The sequence below is a fragment of the Anastrepha ludens genome, chromosome 4 (genome assembly GCF_028408465.1).
Source record: "Anastrepha ludens isolate Willacy chromosome 4, idAnaLude1.1, whole genome shotgun sequence".
NCBI classification, from domain to species: domain Eukaryota; kingdom Metazoa; phylum Arthropoda; class Insecta; order Diptera; family Tephritidae; genus Anastrepha; species Anastrepha ludens.
In genome coordinates, this window is record NC_071500.1 from 33,789,677 (window position 1) to 33,816,235 (window position 26,559).

Below are 26,559 nucleotides of genomic sequence, written 5' to 3' on the forward strand. Positions count from 1 at the left end.
TTGTATGTTTTCGGCTCTTCCAATTTATATTTTCGTTTTCATTTATAGCGTAACAATAGATTTAAATAGTATTTAGCGTTAAGTGTTTAAGATTCTATTGAGGTATATTAGGTTTATGATCGAGCTTCAGTTGTTCTGGCAATGAAGTACTGCCAAAATTTGCGTACATTCGTACATTCGTACTTCCATGTATGGTGTGTTAATGGTATGTATGTATATTGTATTTATATTTTCATCTTATTTATCTTTGCGTATTTTTTGCAATTTTTTCTTTGTTTGTATTTTTTTTACAATAAAGTTAGCTAAACGATTTATTAATAGTAATAATTTAATTAATTAACAGTCTCATTGTTGCATTTTGTGTTGTGTTCCATACATTTGTTTCTTTCTATTTTTTAGTTTTCTTACTTCACTTATTTTTTGTTGTTGTTTTGAATAACGTAACTATGGTAGTATGTTGAGTGTTTTAAGTGGTGCTTATTTGGTGAGTTCGAGTCAGTAGTGAGTCAGTTTGTATGAGTAATTTTGACGGCATTTGACATGTGCGTGTTTGTGAGGGCAAATTTTCGGATAAGGAGCAACAATCACTTTATTTGGACAGAGATTCTAAGTTTGATTTTTTTTTTAGTAGTAGAAAATTATCTTAAAGTTTTCTTCATCTAACTAATAATCTCTACTGATTCTCACTGGTATCTACTAAATGCATTATTATAACTAAATTTTCTGAAAGTTAAAAATGCTGCAGAAAATAAATATTTTAATTTTATAGCAACAACAACTCATTTGAGAAAGAGCAAACCATAATATGGCCTCATGAGATGAAGAGTTGTTTCGACTGGGTGACAGGTGGCGGAAGGCTAATGAGCGATTCCATATGAAGTAATGCAAATATTTTGGACATTCGCGTCAATTCTACTAAAAATGTGTTTATTTATGGGATTGAGTATGAAAAGCAGTAAACTGAAAAAAATTTGTAAAAAATTAAAAATGTTGAGATTTTTTTTAATGCTGCAAATTGTAATGTAGAGTTTTTTGAAGTGAAATATCTTCGATTCTTTTCCTCAATTTTTTTTAGTATAAAATATATTCTTCAAAAAACTTTTTTTTAAAAAAGGAATTTTTTGTAATATACATTTTAAAAAACATATTTGAGAAAAAAAAAATTAATATTTTTTGTCGAAACATTTTTTTGTCATGTTTAAAATAACATAAACACGAAAAGTTATGGGAATCACATTATGAAATTTGCAAAGATTTATAAGCATAATTTGCGACACTATTAAAAAATAATAAAAAAAATGTTTTCATATATGACAAACAACATTTTGTTTTTGAAAATGTTAGAAGTGATGTTCTTCATACATGACGAAAATTTGTTGTTTTTTTTAATGGTAGAAGGGGTGTTTTTCAAATATGTCAAAAAACATTTTTTTCCCAAAATATTTCGTGAAAAATTTATTTCAATTATAAAAAAATATAAAAAATAAATTAGCTAAAACGAAATTTCTGTTGAAATGCACTTAAGCATAATTTTCGATGCTATTAAAAAAATAATGAAAAAAATGTTAGAAGGGGCGTTTTTCATACATGACCAAAAAATGTTTTTTTTTAAATGGCAGAAGGGGTGTTTTTTAATTTTTTCCCCAAAGCATTTAGAGAAAATATTATTTCAATTATAAGGAAAAAATAAAAAAAAACTTATTTAAAAAAAATTTTTTTTTTGTTGAAATGTACTTTAACATAATTTAAGACACTATTAAAAAAAATATGAAAAATGTATATGACAAACAATATTTTTTTCTTTTGAAATTGCGAGAAGGGGTGTTTTTCAAATATGTCAAAAAACATTTTTTCCCCGAAATTTTTAGAGAAAAGATTATGACAAAACAAAAAAATATTAAAAATATGATTTTTTGTTGAGATGTATTTTAGCATAACTTTCGATACAATTTAAAAAAATAATGAAAAAAATGTTAAAGGGGGCGTTTTTCATATATGCCAAATTTTTTTTTTTGAAAATGTGAGAAGGGGTATTTTTCAAATTTATTTTTTGTTTCTTCGAATATTTCTTTTATTCGAATTATAAGACAAAAATCTTTTTTTAATTTAAGAAACATCATTTGTCATATTTCGTTTCTTATTTTTTAAATAGTATCTTAAATTATGCTTAGTAAAATTTGTAATTTTCATAATGGGATTCCCAGAACTTTTCGAGTTATATTCAAATAGTTAATTTTTTCCAAAATTTTTAACAAAAAATAATATTTTTTTTTAAATAATTTAGTTTTTAAATATGTTTTATGTTAAAAAACGATTTTTATTTTGCAAAAATGTTAAAAGGAATCGGAGATTTCAAAAAACTCTATGAGTGAATTTTTCATTTTGAATAATCTTAAAATTACTAAACTTTTTCAACAAGTTTCTAGAAGCTAGAAGAATTGACCATAAGGTTCAAAATACTTGGATCTCTTGTCATGGAATTGGGCTAATGTTGGGTATAACTCTAATGTATAACAATTGAAAAAAATCTTGAAGTCACTTTTATTAAAAACCAAAATAATAAATAGTTTAACCTAGATTTGATGAGCTGTTCTTGAAAAAAGTTCAAGGTGGTTACAGAGGCTCCTACTTGAGGAGTGCCAGACCTACCACCTACCCATCTACCTACAGAGGCCCATTATGATACCCAAGAGTTATTATTCTGTCTCTATACTAATATTTCTCCAAATAATTCTGACCTTTTAGCGAATCTAAGTGGCCTCAACCATACTGTGTCTTATTATTAAAGATTATTCCTCGAAACGCGGCGAGTTCGCACGGGAAGTGCTGAGTGGAATCCACCTTTGCCTCATCTCTTTAGCTCACACAAATTTGTTATGCGTTCTCCATATCTGCTAGTCATATAGCTAAAACTTCAGTGTCACGTTAGTCTTTCTGTTGGAGAAAATGTTCTATTTTGAGACCTTCGGTAAGTTAATTCTTAACTCTTCGAATGAAAGTATTACTAGGCGTGCCCATCCTGAAAACAGAAAGCCCAGTAAATGCTTCAGCAGGGTTTACCGAATCTTGACTTGAATTATTTTTTTGCGTATTCTTCTATTTTCCCAATGCATTTTGCGAAACTCCATTATCTGCTGGTTACACAGTTGTTGTTGTTGTTTTAACAGTAATAGAAGCCCCGTCAGTGTGTAGTATATCACCGGTCGTCTTCGTCTGACTCACCTAAAGGTAGGCCCAGGAAACACGCTATTTCGACGGGTTGGGTCCAGAGGGAGAGGGGTGTTAGATGAGTAGGTTTTAGAAGGCATGTGAAACGGTGGTTAGTCTCGTGCGGGGTATCTTCACATGCCGGACATATGTTTGCTATGTCGGGGTCAATTCTGGATATGTAGGAGTTTAACCTGCTACAGTATCCAGAACGTAGTTGTGCTAGTGTTACGCGTGTCTCACGGGGAAGCTGGAGCTCTTCATCTGCAATAGGTGGTGGTTGGTCTCTGATCACGGCATTCACAGGACGGGAGCTGAAGAAGGTGGTGACGGTCTCCCGGTGAATGTCGTTTATGGACTGTCTAAATACTGTCTAGTCCAGTAGATTTCTGACAGTTTTGTCCTGGATCGCGTCGGCATAGTTTAATGGAATGACAGTATTTTGGCATGTCTGTAGCTTTATCCACTACGTGTCACTAGTTCCAGGCGACCAGACAGGCGCAGCATAGTTTAGAATCGGCCGACCAATTGCCTTAAATGTCGATAGCAACAGTGCTTTGTCTTTGCCCCAAGTGCTGCCGGCAAACGGCTTGAGGACCTTGTTGCGATTTTGGAGCTTAGTGACAATTGCGGTTGTATGCGCTGAGAAGAAGAGCAAACTGTCAAAGGTCACACCCAAAATTTTGGGATTGTTTACCGTCAGAATTTGTGTGTTATCGACTTGTACCTAAGGGACAGTTTGGATTTAGCGGGGGAAAGTTGGAGATTCCTTGCAGTGAAAAAGCGAGAAAGGTCGGTGAGATAGCTGTTGACTTTGGAGCACAGACCATTGATGTCGTTGCCCGACGCCATTATCGTGCAGTCGTCAGCGTATGAGACCAGGGAGACTCCCTCTGGTGGTTGGGGGAGCTTCGAGATGTTGAATTTGAACAGCAGGGGTGAAAGGAGACTACCCTGCGGAACACCTTGCTTAATCTTTCTCTGGTTACATAGTCACAGGCAGATACTATTGTACTTCCCATTTTTGCACTTTCTCTGGAGATTGGAATCCCGTTATGGCTTCGAATGTCTGTCGGAGAAGTTGTAAATGGAATGTAAAATAAAATTTGCTAAACTATGCTATGGAAGAATTTTTGTAAAATATTATATTAGCGCTACACATCAACTTTCTCAAACTCACAATTGTTAGGTGTTACTAATGATTTTGGCTTAAAAAGTATGTGATTAACTAGAATTAAACTAAAACCGTTATAAAAATAACCAATAAATTAGTTTTACCTAACAAATGGACTTAATAAAATATTTGTCTTCAAGTAACTTTTACAATACTTTACAACGCACTCTATGTTCCTGTTGTAGGTTCGTTCAATAACCGCTAATTTCCCTATGATTCTCAACATAGCCAATCTTTATCATTCTCTCTCTCTCGCCACACTCACACACATTCATAAATCTTACTGCATTAATTTGAACTTGTCTAGTTTCCTGCTTAAAAAACTAATATTTACAAATATTTTTTCTCATTTTTTTACATCCATTCCTACACATATACACACACACACATATACACCTTTCCTTCCAGGCAAGCAATATTATTTACACCGGCGATCAGCTCGACTGCTGCGTCAACAGATTAACCAGCTCGGCGCGGTCCATATTACTGAGTGTTTGCATGTCCATACCCAGCGCCGTTGCGACCGCTTCGATGTCAAGTCCGAAAGAGGTTAGCAGCTCAAGGAAACGCATTTCCTCGCCAGTGATTGGATTAGTGACCATCGGGCAAGAGTGATTGCACTGTGGCCAACTGCAACGTTCGAGCAATCGCAGTGCACATTTCTCGGGCACACGTGGCACGCGATTGCGTCGTGTTGCAGCGTCGTTGGCGTGCTTATTTTTTAATTCCAATTGGGTTATCGCCTCTATCGACTGTTCGCGCTGTTGTTGGAGCTCGAGTTTGCCGGTGTGCTGCACCTTCAGCTGCCGTTGCCGTTGCTCTTTCCGTTCCTTGTGCGACTTGTGTCCCGCCCGCCGCTGCTTGCGGTCGCTACCACTACCAGCATTGTGTTTGCTGGCGTGTTGCTTCTTGTTGGGATGTTGCTCATTTAACGTAGTGCCATTATCGTTGGGTGACAGATTATTATTACGCTTTTCCGCCTCATTGCGTCGCCGTTCGTGACGATTGCGGTGCTTCTTTTTATTTTGCTGATGTTGTTTTCGTAGTAGTTTTTGTTGGCGTTCATGGCGCAGACGTCGTCGTTCTTCACGCTCGGCTTTGCTCAAGTGTTGTTGCACGCCATTTTTCGGTTCATGGTTATTATGCTTTCTGTTCTTATATTGTGTTGGTCTTCGGTGCTTCTGCGGCGTTTGATGTTCGAGTTTATGATGCTTGTGCTCACGTAGCTCAACTTCATGGTGTTGTTTATTGTTGTGGCGTTTACGGCGTGGGCGTGTGGAGTGTTCCCAGCAACGTAGCGCAGATGGCAAAGAAATATCATCGATTTTGATGCTAACCCAATCCCGTCTAGAGAGCACAGCGTGTCCAATGCAGGAAGGTGCAAAAACGCCGGTCACATTGTCCAAGGAGGAACGTAAGGCACCGCCCATTTCGTGTATGTAATTCCATTGCTGTGGCGTGACTGGTGCACCTACATTGTCGGCACGCATTTGAGCTTCATCGAAGAGCCATTGGAAAACGAAGAGCGGTGCTGTGGATTGTAGAGAAGTTTTATTAAAGACTTGTGGTTTGAAAAAATAAAAATGTTTTTTTTCTTTTACCCTTTAGCGTTGGATACAGGCGGTAACCAAAGTAACAGCGCCAAGGTTCTGTTAAATATTGTTTAGTGCACGTTTCTGGTAGTATGCCTTGCCATATTTTCCAACCCTGCCGCACTGACTCGCTGGACCCCACCGTTGCTGGCGTGTAAGGCTCACGATCGAGAAACCAACCTGAGTCGCTCACACCACGCACGGTCACCATCAATTTACGTTCTTGTTGCAAATAGTTCGTAATACGATCTAAATTTAGCATAACGCCGAGCCCACCAGCTGATGAGCCCACCAATAATAATTCTGCACCGGGGACACGTCCCAGACCGAGTGGTATCAGTTCGGCAATGACTTGGCGTATAATCACAGCGCCCATGAAGCGCCACTCGGCTGTTTCATCGATTGTGGAACGTGTGCCCGACCACGAGTCACTGCTGCAATAAGGCACGAGCACATGATTGGCATTGTGCCAATAGGGGTTATCTTCTGGCAGCGGCGAGAGTATGCCACCAACTGCAAGGGAATACAAAATATACGTATGCATTATTATTCCATTCACCCAAATTTATTCCCAATCGATTAACTACTCACCGTCACGTGTTTCCGGCCACTGTGCCGATGTCATCAGGTGTCGCAGTCGCAACCAACGCGCACGACATGAGCGCGTATCGTAACAATGCCAGCCACCTTCCAGGAATACAATCCATTTTTTCGAACTTGGATTTTTGCGCAGATAGAAGCCAGCTCGTGAGCCATCGTTGCATACTACTGAGGCGTTGTTGAGGAACGCAAGTTTTAGCGCACGACGATTTTCCACAACGGGCGCTGGCCTTTGTGTGGCACTCATAGCGAGCGTGTTTCTTTCATGCTCAGTTGTTATTGATGTTGTGGAATTTAGTAGCGTAGCGGAAGAAGCGGCGTTGCCGAGTAGCGGTACAGCCATAGGCGATGCTGGCACTATGGCGGCTTTTGCTGATCGATGCGCCGATGTGGAACGTGCGAGTATTGGCTGCATTGCGGCGAAACAAAGCAATATGATCAAGCTATGCAAGGCAAGTGTTATGCTGTGATTACTAAGCGCCAAAAAGTAGGCAATACTGTGATGTTGTGCGCGATGAATTGTTGAGAACAATGGCTGATCACTTGGTCGCCTGCACCTAAAGCTGGCCTTACTTGGGCTGAATATTGCATTGTTTTGCTGCAAAAAAAGATAAATAAAAAGAAAAAGAAACAAGGTTAAATTGATAAGAATATTAAAGTAGGTAACACAACAAATATAATGAGAGAGATAGAGAGAGAGAGAAAGAGCGAGGGAGAGGCGTGTAAATGCAAATGAAATAAGAGTGAGATATAGTGAGCTAAGAGCGTGAGTATAAGCTTAAGAGCACATATCTAAAAAATTTGTGATGAATGAATCTGTTGTATACAAGTATTCATGCATACGCATGTATGTGCACATAGGTATGTAGAATCACGGTGTACAGAATACAGAAGGTGGCGCCCTACGAAAACTGCTACTTTATTTTGAGCGAGTTGGACAATTGAGTGATGCCGATACAGAAAATAAAAAAAAAACCTTTGTCTGCAAATGTATGTATGAGCGCACGATTTATTATATACATATTCCTCGCTTTCCACACACTTCCGCTTATTCTTCCCCTACTTTTTGTTTATTTATTTTCGGTACTGACGTCACGCGGCATGAGAGCGCGCATTTTTTTATTCTAGCATTCCTGGGTATGTAAATAAAATACGACAGACGCAGTCTACATTGTATACGGTTAGAGTTTATTTTTATATTGTCTTATTTTGCCTTGTAACCTCATATTTTGTGTCATGTTGCGCTTAGTTGCCTCTTAGCAATGGACATTTGCACACGTACATATATGTATGTGTGTATGTATGTATGCATGTATGCAAGTAAATACCTTCAATTAGTTTATTTTCGAATATTTTGCTTCTCTCTTCCACAAAAGTACAAATGTTTGTATGTACGTAGCCTTCATCTCGATCTTTTCTTTTTATTAGGTAATATTGTCTGCCTGATGTTGTTGTTTGTATTTTTTTATGTTTTTTAGGTTCCTAGTGCCTTCATATGATTATTTCTTGTACTATGTTTTTTTCCCTTCGCTCTGGTCGCTTTGGCGGAAAAACTTGCTTTGATCAAAAATGCGAGCAAGAAGCTCTGCGATAAGATCAAAGAGGTTTACCGCCTCCTTAAAGAGATACTCGTGCAAAGACAATATCAACAATAGCAACAACTACCAAAGCGATTACAACAAACAACAAACGAATTGTAATGAAAATAAAAACAATAGCGGTGAAATGCGGTTTTGTTTTTTCTGTAAGTAGTTGTTGTTGTGATATTTTGTTGCCACTTTACTGTTGCACGCCGGACAACAGCAATACAACGAACTCACCAACAACATCACCAAAAAACTGAACACTCCAACTGAAGATATTTGTTTACCCTGCAGGGAAAATTTGAACTAGAAAAGCAATTTACTGGTACGATTTTACAATAAGTAGATCTGTTCATGTAGAAATTATGTAGTAACTTAATTTCCGAGAAATCTCTCTCAAGAGACAAATAACAGAAAAAGTACATGAACTCAAAGCCAGTAACAATTTGGAAGTTTTACGAACAGCTGATTAAATTGTTGGCAAGAAAAATCACAAAAATTAAAAATTCTTTCACTTCAGCTACCTCGTATTAAATAAAAAAAAGTAAAGCAAGTAGAATGTAAAATAACGAGCTTCGGAATCGCATTATTTTGTCGACAATAATTTTTTTCATTTCATCATCGCTGTCAGATGAGGCACATTCCATTAGCAATTGCATTCTGCAAATTTCAATTCGTGTTTGTTTTTACTTTGCGATCAGTTGTTTTTCTCATTTCCAAAGTCTTACAAGTAAAAATTTGTCCAGTAAAAACTTGCAACTTCCCTCAAAATGAAATGCCATTATTTTCTCTCACTTTGCCCTACTTTGCAAGTCGTTTGGATACACGAACACCAAAACGTGATGATTTTTAACAATTTTTAGCAACTATTTGCTTCAGGAACAGATCTAACTTCCAACTGTTCCGCTATTTATGCTACGCTTGGATCAGTGACGATGCACTCGAAACTGGTCACGCAATGCCTGGCCTCACTTTCGACTGCGTGCGAATTCTTTGACATAAGCTTCATCTGGGTTCCTGGTCACAGCGACATTGCGGGAAACCTTGAGGCGGATGAGCAGACCAGACAAGGGACATGTGGGGAGATTTCCCCGCGAGGAGAGAGAATTGGGATTCCCCTGACTACCTGCAATCTGCTCCCGGAAAGATGGGCTTCGCGACAACTCAGCGAGCGTTGGGCAAGTACACAAACTTGTAAGGTTGAGAAATCTTTCCGGCCACGGGGCGCTCGGGCGAACTTCTGAGGTTAACAAAATATCAGCACTCGCATCCCGTGGGTTTTCTCACTGTACATTATGCGCGAGGAATGCATGCTGTGAGACTTGGAATTACCTTGAGTCCTTTTTGAGTCGGATGTATGGAGGATGAGGTCGAATCATGTCAGCACTTTCTTTTTAGCTACCTTGCACTGGCGGATCTAGGCATCTTGGCTCTTACTCCTTTGCTACGTCCGATGATATAGGTGGCGTTGACATTAAAAATCTGATGAATTTCATCAGCAGCACAAAGCGGTTGACGCAAACGCAGCACAGTCGTCGTTCATAATCCACACACTCTAAACCAATCCTTCTAACCATTTCAACACCAACTCTCCCCGTCCTCTGCTTTCATCCCATCGGCTTTCTCTTTCACCTCACCTCCTTCACAATGGTATCACAAAGGATGAATCCGTTTATCTTCGTCCAAGTGTGCTAATTCCTTGGGCAACCATTCCAACCTAACCTAACCTATCAAAATTTAACTGAATATTCACAATTCAAATGGGGCATCTGGACCTCAGAAAATATATCATTTGAATTCAAAGAAAGAGTTTTCACTCTTCTCCTGAAAAAGGAGTGCCAAAACTGAAGAGGTTTAACGTTGTTAATAAAATCATAGCCCATATAATAAGCCAGCTTACGCCAACGCCGCTCATGCGTCGATCACATAACCACCCTAAGAGTGCTAAGGGGGATCAGTCGGCTGAGTGGCGCACTCCTCCCTACAGGCCTGAAAATCAACATTGCCAAGACAAAGCTTAAAAGGGAATCAACACCATCAAAGCGCAAACTATTCACATTGCCAGATCCGCCTTAGTTGAAGGAGATGAGTTGTGCTATTTTGGCAGCATCATTATAAAACATGGCGGATCAGCAACAGGCATGCTGGATAAAGTTTGAAGATCGAAGTACAAGTCCAGACGTACGAAGTAAAGGATTTTCGATGCCAACGGGAAGTCAGTAGTACTATATGGTTGTAAAACGTGGAACCTGGGCATATTTGTGAGCTTTGAGAGAGAAAACTTGGACGGAGCATAGTAACTGACGCAAAATCGCTAAGTTAATTGAACTGTATGCAGACTTTTGTCATGCCACTTTTTAGGTATTTTTTTGTTTGTTATAAAGCAAGTGATATAATTAAATATTTATAAATTTATGAATAAATAAGAAGGCGTTCGCGTATTTTAGCTCCAACAAGATAATGATTCGAGTCGATGTTGGGCCCATGGATCGTTTGTAGATCTAAAACAGTAGAAGCGTGCTTTCGAACTATCGATATGGTTTCGTGATTTTCGATCAGAAGACAAACACGTAGCCTGCTGAATTTTTTTTAAGCAGGAATCTGGTGCTGAAGACTACCCAGTTTTGAGCTCCGGGGAAGTCGATCAATCTCTGTTCGCTACTGGATTTTCATTGAATTTTCCGACTGTGGGACCAAAAACTCCCTCCTTGTTCACCCTGATATTGAATTTGTCAAGCACGATTTTTGTGTCGTAGCGAGGACAGTGCTCATAAGAACGTTCCAGACGTTCATAGAATAAATCTTTGATCGCATCGTCCTTCTCTTCCGTCGGGACGTGGGCGCAAATGCGCGAGATGTTGAAAAATTTCGCTTTGATGCGGATTATTGTCAGACGCTCGTCCACCAGAGTGAGCTGAGCTTTTGAAGTGAATCAGTTCGGTACAAGTTAGTTTTCCTACTGGGTTATGTATTTACATACATGAATGTATCATATGTGGAAGTGCGTATCAACCTACCGAAAGGTATTTTCCAAAAAAAAGACAGCACCTGCTACAATAACTGTAATTCATTGAGACTCAATTCATTGCGAAGAATCGTCAATACATTGCAGTCGCTTGCGTGGAAAGTAAGTCTTCGTTGTCATTTGTTGAATGACAAGATCGCAAGATTGGGGGGATGAGACCGAGTGCTTTTGGCTTGTCTGGGTGATTTCAGCCTTTTGAATTTCTCATTTATTTTTACTTTTCATATGCTTTTAAAAGTAGGGATGTAATGTATCATACTTAAATTAGGATATGAACATTGTGAGAGTATGAACATACGCGTTGAATACTAAATTTTCCTGTCCGTTAGACAGCAACTTCCGCGTGACGTAGTTACGTTTTTATAGCTGTAAAATAGATGGCAGTTGGCAATTTATATTATAATTCTAGACTCGTAGCTTCATAAGTTTGAATATTTTTATTCGTATATAAAATGGAAACTATAGCAAGTGTCTTAATTACTGAGCTATTGCATTAAAGGTACATGTGGTTGTTGTTGTTGCTGTTGTTGTTGTAGCAGCATAAACATTTCCCGTGCATATATATAGTAATAATCGTCCGAATGAGTCGACAATTCAAAGGTTGTTGGGAAAATTTCAAGAAGCTGCAGAATATTCTGGCCAAAAACCATCAATAATGATGCATTGTAGAGATTAACGAACGAGTAACCCATCCTTAGGCGAATCAAATGCAGAAAGTGGCGATGAATAGCGAAAACCAGCCGACAGCCAAAAACCACTTGGAGAAGGTAGATGTTGCGCGAACTAGCAGATGCCGACATCTCATGAGACGGTGCAAAAACAACAGCACATAATCGTGTACGATGTAAGAGTCTTGTCGAGGCCCTATGCTCCCGAGAAGAGTGAACAAGGAAAAAAAAACGTCTGTCGAGGATAGAAAAAGGACTGGTAGACCAAACACTGGATGTTCTGTAGAGAATGTTTTTGCTGAAAATTATTCAAAGTCGTAAGTTCGACGTTTCCAACAATAAGACATTCATGAGTCGATTATTTGGCAGCTTTTACCTGTCGACGTACCCATGATGGACACTTAAATGGTTTTAATTTTTTTAACATAATATATAATTTTATATAATATTATAATTTTGAATAAAAAAAGTGAAACCTGAAAGAATTTTTACATGTTTTATTTAAAAAAAAAAAACGTCTAGGCGCGTCTTTTGAAATACCATTAACACAAAAATTTTAGCAATCGAATCCAAATAACCAGAAGTTGGTTTTGTAAGATAAGTTCAAGGAAACCGCCAATATCATCATTTTGATTCCGTTTGCAACATTTTTATGCATAGGTTATATTCCAAAACAAAAAATTTTTAAGAACTTATTTGATAAAAAAGAACTTGATTTTTGCACGAGCTTTCAAGTCGGTGCGGCTTACGTAAATTGAACGATTTAAAATATAATGCATTTCATATTTTTGTGATGAAAAATCAATACCAAATTTTTTTCTTGAATGCCGTTTATATATACATCTATACACACACATATGTTTTTATGTACAATTAATTTTCGTAGCGGCGCGCCTCAAAGCAAACAAAAAACCTCGTCGTTGCAACGGCAAAGGAAAATAAATCCAAAAACAAGCACTCAACATTGCATATTGGCGATGAGTGCGCAACAGAGTAATCTGCATTATCATTGCGCCGACACATCCAAGTTGAACGCGCTTTTTCGGCAAAAGGAAGGAGCCGAAATTGAAATTGAAATCGATTTGGACCAAAAACACGCTGTATTTGTTTTTCAGCTCATTCAGTGACCCAGACAACAAAGAAGCCAGCAGTCATTATAAATAACAATCGTGGCGTACAGGTGTGTGCGTGCGCGCATAAAATACAATAATAACGAGAAATGAGAGCACGCGCACGCACAAATAACGCGACCTATTGTGACCGAATCGCTTTGTCGGCATGGTAATTTATGTCCAATTGAGGTTATGCATACTGCGCGCCCGGGTGCAACACCAACGACGAACTACACGCAATCGACAACCCGCGCTGAGAGTCGCATTGCAGCGGTTAATGTGCGCAAGCGGGCCTTAGTCGCGTGCGGAATCGAACGTGTAACAAACGAAATCAATGCGGCGCACGCTGTGACTTGTTGCTGCTGGCTGCGCGCATGTCCGTTCGTTCGCCGAGAGCGAAGGTTAACAAAAAACGAAAATCCAGTACAGTGAGCAAAAAATCTCTGTTTGGCATATCAATCAACGCGCGTGTTTGACGTGCTACAAATTACCAGCAGTAGGCGCAGTCAAAGTCACAGGCACTCACACACACAGATGCATTGCCATACTGCTGTGGTGCAGTTGACACTGACACATCACTGCGCAATCACTTATCACGGCAACTGCAGAGTACAGCAGCAACAGATGCGAATACGAGTACGCAAACAACGTTCGCCAGTCAGCATCCAACCGTTGTCTGTCAGTCAATCAGTCTGTCTAACTGTCAGCTACTGGCTAAATGTATGAGTATTATGTATCTGTTCACAGCAGCACCAATGCAATAACTGTCATTGTGCGCCACTGCATTAAATTCCGAGTACTCCTACCGCTAGTCACTACTCACTATTGCGCTGAGTTGCGCGCGTTGCGCCTCGGCATGCGTCTCGCACGCGCATCCCATTTTTGTTTTACTGTCGTCGCAATTCGCGAAAGCTTCGGACAACGGGTGGCAGTATTAACAACAACAACAACAACAACAGCCGCAACAATCTACGTGACAGAACGTCGTCAGGCGGCGTGATGCTAGAATCAAAAGGCCGCTGTTTTTTTGCGCTGTTATCACAAGCCCACTGCCGAGAGGTTGGCTGGTCATGCGGCATGGAATGCACCCGATTATGCTCTCTACCTTTCGCCTTCCATACAACTGCACTTTCAGTGCGGCTTGTGTGTGATTGCTGCGCATGCCTTTGATCATAGCGATCATCAATAAATTACCGGATTCCTCAAAGTGTTTCGCCGACATGACAGTTGAGCTGCCTTGCCGCCAGTCAACTAACTAAAGTGCCAACGAAACGAGCAATCGACTAACCAGTTAACCAGGCTATACATACATGCATGCTGTTTTTATACACACACGCACAGACACACATAAATATGTTTATTGGGTATTTATGTGCGTCCGAAACTAGTTGTGTTGTTGGAGCAGTTACATATATGCAGCAGTGGTGGAGCCATTGATGCAACGGTTCGCGCGCAATCATGATGTAATTATTGTCAGTCAGTCAGCCACTGTCAGTCCGCCAAAGAGCAGCAGCTGCAGTAATCGTACAACTCATTCGCGTCGACAGCGCATCCTGGAGCTGCTACCGCGCCAGTGGCTGTCACAATGAGCAGCTGGTGGTGGTGCTGCTACTCCGACAGCCAACTGGCTTTCGGCTTACATTGAATGTTTGATTTGCACTTATTTTTTATTTTCATTTTTATTTTTCCATTCTTGCACAGCTTCGTCAGCAATTTAGCATAGTTTTGTTATACATTTTCATTTGTAAATGGAACAGAAATGCGACTGAGCGCCTTTTTCCATTTTCACTGCGTCGGCAAATAAATGCCACAATGCAATACTTCAAAGCTGAAAGCGTTAAATGTTGATGGCTGCTGACACCTGAATGCGGATGTTATTATTATTTTTCTGTAAGCGGTGGTGGCGACATTTCATTACAGCTGTTACGGAGCTATCACATCTTGGCCAGTACTCTTGGTATTAATTTGCCCACTTATTGATTATTATGATTTATATCTCTTGCCGTATTATATATCTGGAGGCTGGGATGCACGTCACCGTTTGTTGGTTGTTATGTTTGACCTTTAGTTATTCGTTTGACTTGAAAAAATTAAGATCTGTTTCTGTTCTTCATATGGATTGCAAAAGCATGGGCTAATTCCAGGCCCTTACAAAGTCAATGAAAGGGGAAACCTTATAAGAGCATTCTAGATCTCCATAACCATTTTTCCGACTAGAAGGCCAATATAATCAAGAAAACAATCATTGTTTCAAAACATTTTCATATAAAGGTATCGAACTAGCCCCCAAATCCCACGATACGTGAATCTACTCTTTTTCCGTCAGGACGACTCGTAAGTACAGCACTCAGACAACATTAAGTCGACAGAACAGCACTCGGGTTCCCTTTTCAATTTTCTTTAAAGCTACGCGACCTCTGTTGAAATCTGAGTAGATCGTGTTGTGCCAAGGAGCCAGGGCGGTTACTTCTTAACACATCAGTGCCAAAGACTTCAAGCCTGATTCCAGCGAAGGCCGGGCAGCTACTGGCTAAATGGTCCGCCGTCTCAGAAAATGGTCCGCCGTCTCATCCTCCTCTCCACATGCTGCGCAGAGTACACTGAGATGCCTACCTTTTCCATGTGCTTCGCTCATAGAAGCTGGCTCTTCGTCAGTCCAACCAGCTGCCTGCTATCCCTTCCGCTTAATGACAGGAGGATATGCGACGGACATGACAGGTAACATCAGTTTTGTCCATCTGCAGTCTTTCTCAGCCTGCCAAGTTCGCTTGTGGGTGGAAGTAATCCGTTTGATAACCGTGAGTATGTTGCAGAAGGCAAGTACAGACCGGCTCCGGGCCAAAGAATAAGAGATCTCGTTGTCCACGTGTCCCAGGATCCATGTTAGCGTCAGGATTTTGTATCTGCCGACATAGTCTAGCCTAGATTTACAGGAATCAACTACCCAAGAAGTGCTTGGAGGGCTGTCTAAGGCCACGAGGGCAGCTTTGCTGTCGCTGCAGACATATACAGACCTGCCTTACCACCTGTTTTCCACAGCAATCTACTCTAGTAGTTACACAAAAGGTGCAACGATATGGACATTTTTCCGGTAGGCAAATATTTGTAATGCTCTGCAGCCAAGAGTGTCCCAAGGCTTACGCTTACAACAGGTTGCGAACGATGGACTGATACCATACCAATATCTCAATAAGAAGAAACTGCGACTATTAAATATAGTTCTAAGCCACGACGATGCTCCAATATTCTGTCTAAGGCCACGAGGGCAGCTTTGCTGTCGCTGCAGACATATACAGACCTGCCTTACCACCTGTTTTCCACAGCAATCTACTCTAGTAGTTACACAAAAGGTGCAACGATATGGACATTTTTCCGGTAGGCAAATATTTGTAATGCTCTGCAGCCAAGAGTGTCCCAAGGCTTACGCTTACAACAGGTTGCGAACGATGGACTGATACCATACCAATATCTCAATAAGAAGAAACTGCGACTATTAAATATAGTTCTAAGCCACGACGATGCTCCAATATTCATAGCTGGTTCAATAATGGATAGCGAGACCGAATTGGTATTCTTCTCCCAGAAAATCTCATTAAGAGATGCTCGCCGACTGTTATACAGCGTTAAGGGTTTACTAAGTTCGATATTCATTTGAAAAGCAGATAAGGATTATGGACCGCACTGCTTCAAAACTGACTACCTTCGTAGCGAGTCAAGCTGTGATTTTGGTCTTGATATGTAGCTAACGATTAACGCCTAAATTCCCTTCGAAAGCACATCGCCACACCGCAATCGTCTTTCGGTAAATTAGGAAACAGACAAGTACATATATGAGGATTATACCCTTTCCAGGACCCTGGAAACGGGAACCAAGCATACAAACGTTGCTAGATTTCCTATTTTCACCACCTGAGGGGAAGTCTATAGAGAATATCTACTAACAATTTGGACACCTGCATATAAATTCACGCACTTTGACTAATCCGCGACGTGAGAAGACAACGGAATTTATTGAGTATCATAAAAACGAATGAATGACTAAGGAATATTGGTCACATGATTGCCAAATTTTTGGGGTCCGCATTCGGATTTCTTTATAAACTACAGGGAAGTGGAAGAGTTATAGTTTTGATTACTTTTAAATACTAGCTTGATTACTATTAAATACTAGCTTGAGTAGGGTAGAGACAATCAGAATTCTAAAAATCTATCGTTGGAGTTTGACAAAGTTTTTCCATAGCTATGCGGACCTATGTAGCGTATCAAATAATGGCCCATAGAGTGCAACATAATAATATGTCATTTTGACAGTGACAGTGGCGCTTTACTGCTGGAAATCTTTAGAGAAAGTAAGGATCTTAACTCCGCGAAACAAAACGAGTCGCTTTATGCTTGAACACCTTTGGGAAATTTTTTTAAATTTTTCTTTGCTGGTGATTTCGTGCTTTTCCTCTAAATTATATAACAAAAGTTTCGAGCATTAATTCTATGGAAGAAAATGGATAACACCGTCAAGCTACACTAAACTGGCAGTCGTACTAAAATTTAATGAGCAAGAAAACTGCATACCCAAACTTCTTCTGAAAATTTTAACTAAAATGCTTGAAAATTTGATAAACATTTTTTAATATTTTTAAAACTGTATACGAATTTTGAAACTTTGAGTTATATAAGGGTGGTTAAATTTCAAGGGCCGATGTTGAATGTGAACCACACCTAAACGCCAACGACACCGTTGGACTTCTTTCTTTGGGGTTATTTGAAAGAAAAGGTGTACGTCGATAAGCCAGCAACAATTCAAGAGCTAAAGGATGAAATAATTCGGCATATTAACGGCATAGAACCTCAATTATGCCTCAGCGTCATCGAAAATTTGGACCATCGGATGGAGGTGTGCCGCCGAAGCCGCGGCGACCATTTGGCCGATATTTTGTTTCATACAAAATTGATCCATACCCATATTATCATAATAAAGAGAAATGACAATAATTTAAACAAAAAAATTGTATTTTATTCAAAATCAACACCGGCCCTTGAAACTTAACCACCCTTATAAGAAGTAAATAAATAGTCAAAACTGTGCAATATGTCGCACTGCTATTAGTGTGCGCGCATGTGTACATAGGTTGTATATAATTTTGCTCATTGCTCCAGGTCTATAACTTTTTGTAACTAAACGAATTTCGAAGATTAGCTCTAACGTTGTCATTTTGCGTCGGAATGATGAGTAAATTTTTTCATACTTCAATATGCATTAAATAAACCTACCGAAAAGTAATCTTACTTTTTTCCATACCTACTGCCAACGTGCATCTATTAAAGGTGATATCAGTATCCGAGCTGATTTGTTTTTTTTTCGCCGTCTACATTCGGATGCCAGCACAAAATGAAATGCCGAAAAACCGCTCCATTCGCGTTACTGTTGCATGTTTCTAGTGCTTCTAGCTTCAAATGCATGCCGGCTATTCAGTGCCGTTCGTCCTTTTCCTTTTCTTTTCTATATTCTTTTTTCTTTCATTTTAATGCACAAAACGTAATTGTTGGTTTAGTGTCATAACCTTTAATGAGTGCGCCTTGCCTACTGCCAAAGTATATCGTGCAATTTGTGGCTTTATTTTTTCATCGCCAGAATGATGCTACCAATTAAATATTATTTGCCTTTCTTAAGCAGCATAAAATAAGCTGCTTCCATCTGTTGCGGGATAAACTTCTTGATATTCCGAAAGCAAACATAGACATTAGAGCTTCTAGCTCGAGAAATAATCTCTAAATTTGTTTTTGATTAAAAAATTACATTCGTCTTTTCGCTCTGCTCTAATGTGTATTTGTTTTTAAATCGTAAATATAAATGTGTTAGTGTCTTTTCTTGCACCTCTTACTTTCCTCCAGCTCTGTTCGTCGCTATCAACGTCACAGCGCAACATCGTCAGTTTTTGTTTTTTTTTTTACTTTGACTAATTCATTTAGCGGCGAGAATATAACCAGCGAAATCGTTTCAAATCTTCCATCGAATCAAGCAAGCTTTGATTGTGCCGCCACTTGACCGGTTGGATAGCCGATCAGACGACTAGCCGACAGTTTATAGGCCGCATGCGCCAAATTAATCTCGTCAGCAAAAACCAAACTAATAAAATAAGCAAATCAAAGCTCAAATAAAACGAAAAAAAAGGAAAAGGAAAAAAGGAAGGTATAGGCATAAAAAACAGTAAATGATAAATTTAAATAAAACTGCAATAAAAAGTTAAATGAAATGAATGCTTTCTGATTAAGTGATTAGACGACATTCAAGCAATTTACATAAATAAGATATAGTCTTTATGGCGCCATAGGTGCGCGCTTAGTTTGAATATTAAAAATGCTACCGAGTTAAGTTGAGCTGAGTTGAGTTTTTTTGAGAGCATTTCAGAAGAATTGAGTCCAATGGAGTAGAGTTGATTTGAGATGAGTCAAATAAAAGGGACGAATTTTTTAGGAGGGGCAATGAGAAGGAAACTTTGACGCACCCCGCAATGTAATGCTGTAAAAGAAGAAGTAGCTATAAACTATCCATGCGAGTATTAAATGGCAGATCGGCGGCTTCGTGTTTTATTTTGGCAGCACTGCAATACCTAGAAGGTACTCGACTATCATAGCTGTGTCTAATTTTATTGGGTATGGGAAGAAGTTTCCGTCCTTTCTTACCCAAAGTTACGAATTATTCAAACAATTAAATAATTCATGATATTATGTGAAGTATGTGCCATTGGAAGCTACAACTTTACTCCATCCTTCAGGCAGCATACGGATTTCTCTGATGACACATCCGAATTCTTTTGACTTGTTCCATGCATTGAGCCAGTTTGCGATACTCTCGTAAGAGCGCTGCTCTCCAATAAAGGTTGACTGCATTGATCGGAAGAGATGGTAAGCCGAAGGTGCAATGTCTCGGGAATACGGCAGGTGAGGCCAGATTTCCAATTCAGTCCCTCTAAATATTTCTGGATCTATTGAGCAACATGAGACCTGACGTTGTCGTGCAACAAAATCAGTTTGTCATATCTACCGTCCCATTCCAGCCGCTTTCCTTTGAGAGCTCGATTCAGACGCATTAGCGGTATTCGGAAATGATCGCCAGTGATTGCTTTAGATGGTTTAAGGAGTTCATAATATGACGGCCGTCTGATCCCTTCAGATGCACAACATAACCTTTGAAGCATGACTTCCAGCAAATATTTTTCTATGAGCCTGGACATTTTTGACGTCAGCTAAAACTGGATCTTTATGCTTCAAACGAATGTCAACTACTGCGATCGAAACCTCACATATACACCTTCAAATCACCAATATATTACTAGAGCAAACACAAAAATAGTAATATATCAGCAGCGACACCTCTTTTACGAGTGCGGAAACTTATTCCCATATCCAATATTCCGAGATTGCTGAGAGAGCGGCAGATATCTGCCACGTTAATCGATAACTGGCTTCCATATTGGCCCATCGCTCTTTTATGTTCAGACACATGGCATAGTCTCCTTTAGACTTCGCCCAACTCTGTTCTAGTTTGTTGACCTCTTCCGAATAATAGGATGTGTCCAAGTCTGAAAACTAGCCATTCGTTTCTGCAATCACCTCCTCGTTTGAATAAAATCCTTTTCCCGCCAGCCATTTCTTTAAATTGGGGAACAAATAGTAGTCCGAGCGATCCGAGGGAGTCAAGTCTGGGATATAGGGGCGATATGAAATTAGTTGAAACCCTATACCAATAAATTTTGCGACCGCAACTACTGAGACGTGCGTTTGTGTGTTGTCGTCATGAAAAGCAAAATCACTCGACTTTCTCGATTCAAACGCATGCCAAACACAAAGAAGTATGCCGATCTGAAGAAGAGAGGGAAATCTATTAACAGGGTGATGTCTAAAATAGTCTAATCAAAGTACTGGAGCACACAGGCAGAGGTTTTTTTGTAGTTGTTGCTTGAGAAATTGAAGTCTTATTGTTCCAAAATATGGACTGCCTCACGAATCGGCAAACATCAAGCGATTGTCAATGTAGTTTTTGAGATAAATGAAAGTCGCAAATTTTGAACAAGATTTATAAAAAAACGAAAAATTGCCATCAACATTTCAAACTTTTTAATCAGGGATAAAAAATATTGGGTATGCATTTTGAAGCGCATTAAATTTTAGTACAATAATTAAATGGTGGCCGCCATAGTCGGATGTGTGGGTGCGAGACTTCCATTTGGCAATGCACAGATTTGAAATTGCAGGCACAAAACATCAATTAATAGGCCATTTTTTTTCGAAACTGACAAACCTCCGAGTGTATTTATGCCATGGAAAAGCTGCTCATAACCGAAAGCTTCTCCATTTTGTGGCAATCATCAAGACGAACACCACAAATCGGAGGATTGTCACGACAATAAAGCTTAATCGTCTACGGTGGTCTCTACCGTCTAATGGGTGATGGTCACGTTATAAAGGCAGACGAAGCATACCTACCGAAGAAAATCCTACTGGGTACGTGCAGAAGAAATAGAGAAAAAGGAAGACCAAAACTCCAATGCTTAGATGGCGTAGATCGAGACGCTGATTGGTTGATTGGTTGGCATACTTATACGTTGCTGGAGAACTCAAAGGTGGGATAAGTCGAACAGGAGAAAAATGTTACAGCAAGCCAAGACCCGGACCGGGTTGTTGAGCTTACAATGGTGATGATGATGATATATTAAAATAGCTTAAGAAACTTGTTGATTTTGGAGTGGAATTGAGTTTTATGTAACACTTATTAACAATCGCAATTGTATTCTAAAAAGACAATTACAAAAAAAAAAAAAAAATAATAATTTTTCGAAGCATTTACCAAAACAATTCAGCGCACTTAAATTTCGCGTAAAAACCAAACATAACAATGAACTCTGCATCGATTGAAGTCATTTTCCCGGAAGGTCGTATTTTAACTTTTTTATCGAGTTTAGTAGCCTCAAACATGTTAACAAACTTTTAATATATTACATATAACCAGTATTTATATATAATTTGTAATATCAGTAGCCAGTTTCCCACTTCATTGCGATTCATTTATCATTCTGTCAGCGATTTCCTTACAAAGACGAGACTTCAATTTGTAAAATCCATTTAATACTCATATTGCAATTGCGGTGCAATAATATGCACTTGTATGAGTACTTCTACTGCCGCCGTCAATTGCTCAGAAGCAGCAGAGTAACAACAACGCAAATCAAAGTGCAGCGATTCAGCGATATTCAAGCGCCACAAAAACCAATCATCGAACACCGTCAACATTTTTCTCTTTATTGTAGACTATTCTAACATCATTATCATTGTTGTTGTTACTATGGGTAGCGTTGTTGTTGTTGTTAGCGTTATCGAGGGGAGCACCGTGACACCACTCAACACCACTCGTTACGAATGCTCTTTGAAGTTTGCCGCCATGCGCCACAGCGGCATGTTAGATATGCGGCATACCACTTGCATGTTTTCGATAATCAAAATTAAAGATCGCGATGTTGTTGTTCGCTGCCTCTACTATGGGGAAACGTAAACAAGCGCAAATCAATGCAAAAGCAGCACACGTATAAACATTGAATCGCACACACACACACGCACACACACTCTCTCCTTGTCGCTCTTTTGTTATGCTTTTACTCTCTCTCCAACTCTATCTTTCTCTCTCACTAGTTTTTCTAACTAAATAATCATTCTCTTTTTGTGTGGTGGTACAACACGGCGTATGAGCGGCGTCAAATGCATATTTGTTGTTTTTCAAGTTGACTTGCTAATTTGACTCATTCGTGAATTTGTACATTTACTCATTATTTTCTCGTTCGTTTAGTGTAGCTAATGCGTGTTAATTGCTTTAATGCACAGAGGCTGCACACAAAGTCAATAGTCGTTGCCGTCGGCATCGTCAGCAGCGGATGCGTTCAATAATAAACCAATTAGCGTTCAATTCGTCGAAACGTCTGTTAACATGAGGGTTTGAGGGAGTTTAGCTTAAGGCTCTTACCTTTGAAGAATGAATGACGTATGGTAAGTGGAATGTGGCATTTCTCTTCATTTGGATTGGTATTGATATAAGAAATTTGCACGCCAAGTGAACATTTAATATATTTGCATATATGAATGTAAGTAAATTGCTGGTTAAAAATTGATTAAGATGCCGACAAAAGTAGTCTGGATCAAATATAAAAAGAGGCTAGTGCAAGCACAAATATGTATGCAAATATCAGAATTAAAAAAAATGTATGTATTATGAATGCTTGAGACGACCATTAAGTTGATTTAAGTGAAAATTTATTTAATTTTCGAGTTGTTTTTGATTGCTTTATTAGCTTTATGAACACTATTTTTAACACCACGACACCACTAATATTAATAATAATATAAAAAAAAAATAAAAAATAAAAAGAAGATTTTGGTGAGGAATTCCCATTGAATTTATGAGTTATCATTGAAATTTGAAGTAAAAATGTAATACATTCTCTAACATGGGCCATATGAACCAAGCTTCAAAACATACTAAAGAATTCAGAAAATTTCATTTAATTTTCATGAAAATTACCAACTTTTTAAACAGAATTTTAAAAGTTTGATAACTTTTAGCACGTAGTTTTGTAGGCCATTAAATTTTGGTATAACAAAGTGAGTATTTGAAGTGCTTAAAAATTGCGTTGATTTAAAAAGCTTTTTTGTTGATGGGCCAAAAATATCGCTTTGCCTGGTGTTCTGAGGAGACACCTTTTCCCGAACTACTTTCTTTATTACTTCGGGAGGGTCCAGAACGGCATCCATAAAGGATCAATTCTATTCACCTATGTCTGGGTTCATCATATTTGTAGCCAACTTTCATGCTATAGGCTCGCCTTCTTTTGTCTCTATCTGTGCGGCTTCGCTTTGTTCCACTGTGTCGAGGTCGATCTTTTTATTCCGTAGTATGTTCTCGATGTATTTCCTTACCGTGTTGCAGCTGTCCTCGCGTTCGATCATTTTGCTGATTATCTTGTTCGGCACGATGTCACCAATCTGCTCTCTCGCAAAGCATTTCTTTCCGCTAGCCATCTGCTGAAAGCGATCATATAGACATATTGCTCCTTAGTGGTACCAGATGGAGCTAGAACTTTACATTTCTTTTCATTTCTCTATAGTAGACAACATGTCAGAAGTCTGCGTGTTTTGCAAATCTTAGTAAACTCTGAAGCTTTAACCCCGAGATCATTCCATTTTCTCACATTGCAAAGCTCCCATGCATTTCATTCGGGCTCTAACTAGTGCAAGGCAAGCGCATAGAAGGTGCGCTAAAGTTTCGCTCTGTCATTGTAAAATCATTGCAGTTGTCATTGCTTCCAATTCCTATCTTTCTATGTGTGTGTCACTCGCAAATTGTGGCCTGTCAGTATACCTACAATAGTTTTGTTTGCTTTTCTAGGCACAGCTAGTACGAATCTGGCGTATTAATATAGATAGATTTTTTATTTGGTTTGCACTTCGACCTCATGGACTTTGTGCCATCTACTCATTATTGTACCTCATCCAAGCCCACTTCCCCTATTAAACTCGGATTAGAGCTGGGTTGGATAGAGCGTATGTGCCTTTCTTCTGGCTGCAGTTGGTCAAGATATCTCAACCTTCTCCGCGCTATAGCGCTGCATTCCCGCGGAAGGTGCATAGGAGTCTCCTGAGATTGGTCGCCGAAACGACAAGTGTCCATAGACCAAATCCCGATCATGTGCAGATGATTTCGCAATCTGCATTGAGCTGTGAGGATACCCATTGAGCATTCTCAGATTTTCCTTGCGGAGGGTTATGAGTTTTTTAAACCTCTTTTGGTTGTACCTTCCCAGTAGGGATTTTGCATGGCGTAGCAACATAATTTGGTGCTAGCAAACCTTCCTTAGCCCTAACTCTTCACTCCTGAACTTCTCCCTGATGGTTGTTGTCCCATAGCAAGTAAGGGATCGGGTCTTATTAAAGGCGAGGCCGCAGCCTCTATCGCCAATGCGTTCGCTACTTCGTTCCCAGTTCGTACCCCTGTGTTCTGGGACCCAAATTAGTCGGATGCAATTCGTATATGGTGTATTTATCTGCATTCTGTGTACGTACAAATGATTTCCGTGATGCAAGTGGCTAGATTGTTCCACCTCCTGCCTATCCGTCCTTTCATGTCAAGTTTTTCTATGTCTCTTTCGAAACCCCCTGTGTGTTTTATTAAATCATATACATACTTACACACCTGCTATACATTCGATATAAGCGATATACATATATGTAAGTACATCTGTATGTACATATAAATAAAACAACTCAATTAATTTACATTTACTCAAAAGAGACGCCGCCACGACCAATAGTTTTTTCTAGTCATCCACTCATTGTCTACACAGTCGTACGTGTACGTATAGCTACACTAGCAAAACATGAATAACATCTGTATCTGACTGTCTCAAAAACATTTTTGCGGCTTACAGTGAACCAATCGAGGTCTCTCAACAACTTAGCGATCACTCAAACATATCAAATTGTCACTTAAAAAAAAAAAAAAAACCAAAGTTGAATACCAAAAATGGAGCTATAAAGCATTAATGCCGATGTAGTACAGGTGTAAAATGGCAATTAATAACCGAGGTGACAATTTAATGCTCATTGAACATAAAGACAAGCTGAAAAAGCATGACAAAAGTAAACACCGCAAGCTAAGAAAAAAGGTGACAAGATTAGGTAGGCTGACTGGTGAGTGAGTGAAAGAAAGCAGACATTGAATGGGTGGACAATAAAAGTGCCAGTGTCAGTGCCAGTGCCAGCAACAACATCAACAGCAACATCAACATCACCAGCAGCAACAGTAATAGCAACAAAAAGCATGCGCATTGATAATAAAAAACGTACGCATGAGAACATGTGTCGCTACAAGTACAACTAGTACAAAAATAGCAACGCAATACGTACTCACATACATAGATGCATACACTTACATAAAACACAAAAACAAATCACAGCACATAAAATCGCAAGCGATTGACATTTTAACTTGGCTTTAATGATTCAAGCAATAAATTGTTGAAAGACTTGTTGCTATTTGCATACACGCCATCTAAGTGCCGCTAATTGGAGGGCGGGGGTTGAAGGTTCGCGGTCTCTGAAGTGGGTAGTGCAGTGTGGTGGTGTTTGCGAGGAATGTGATTAGCGCCACATTCATAAGCATTTATTAATAAATGCGATGTGATGCAAATGAAGCAGCAATTAATTGCAACGAGCAAACACCGCCAGTTGAGCTGTGGGCTTGAGTGCGTGTGTGTGTGCGTTGAATTAATTGAATTAATAAGCGGTTTTCAATTTGTAATTTATTTTTAATTAATTTATTTGCTTTTTAAGTTGCTTGATTTCAAAATTACAGCTCGCAATGAATATTTTTTTATGGGCGCCATCGATTAAAAAATGTTTAAAAAAGGTCGCAATGTCTTTTCAAGCCTAATTTATGCTCTTTTATTTATTTAATTATTCATTTAGTAAATCTTGAAATACTAGACTAGACTATATAGAACAAACAGTAGCAATTATGTGCACATATTTTGAAATTATTTAAAAAACCCATTTAG

At 39.1% G+C, this 26,559-nt stretch overlaps 1 protein-coding gene across 1 annotated transcript in view; it reads right to left on the reverse strand.

The window, feature by feature from the left end:
• Positions 1-2,351: 2,351 nt before the first annotated feature.
• LOC128861562 (palmitoleoyl-protein carboxylesterase NOTUM) overlaps positions 2,352-26,559 on the reverse strand; it is a 38,535-nt gene continuing 14,327 nt past the window's right edge. Inside the window, exons 2-4 of the mRNA XM_054099793.1 lie at positions 6,565-7,171; positions 5,983-6,486; positions 2,352-5,912 (exon numbers count right to left, since the gene is read on the reverse strand). Coding sequence (XP_053955768.1) covers positions 4,816-5,912; positions 5,983-6,486; positions 6,565-7,171 — 2,208 coding nt within the window. The 3' untranslated portion in view covers positions 2,352-4,815. The remainder of the gene's footprint in view (positions 5,913-5,982; positions 6,487-6,564; positions 7,172-26,559) is intronic.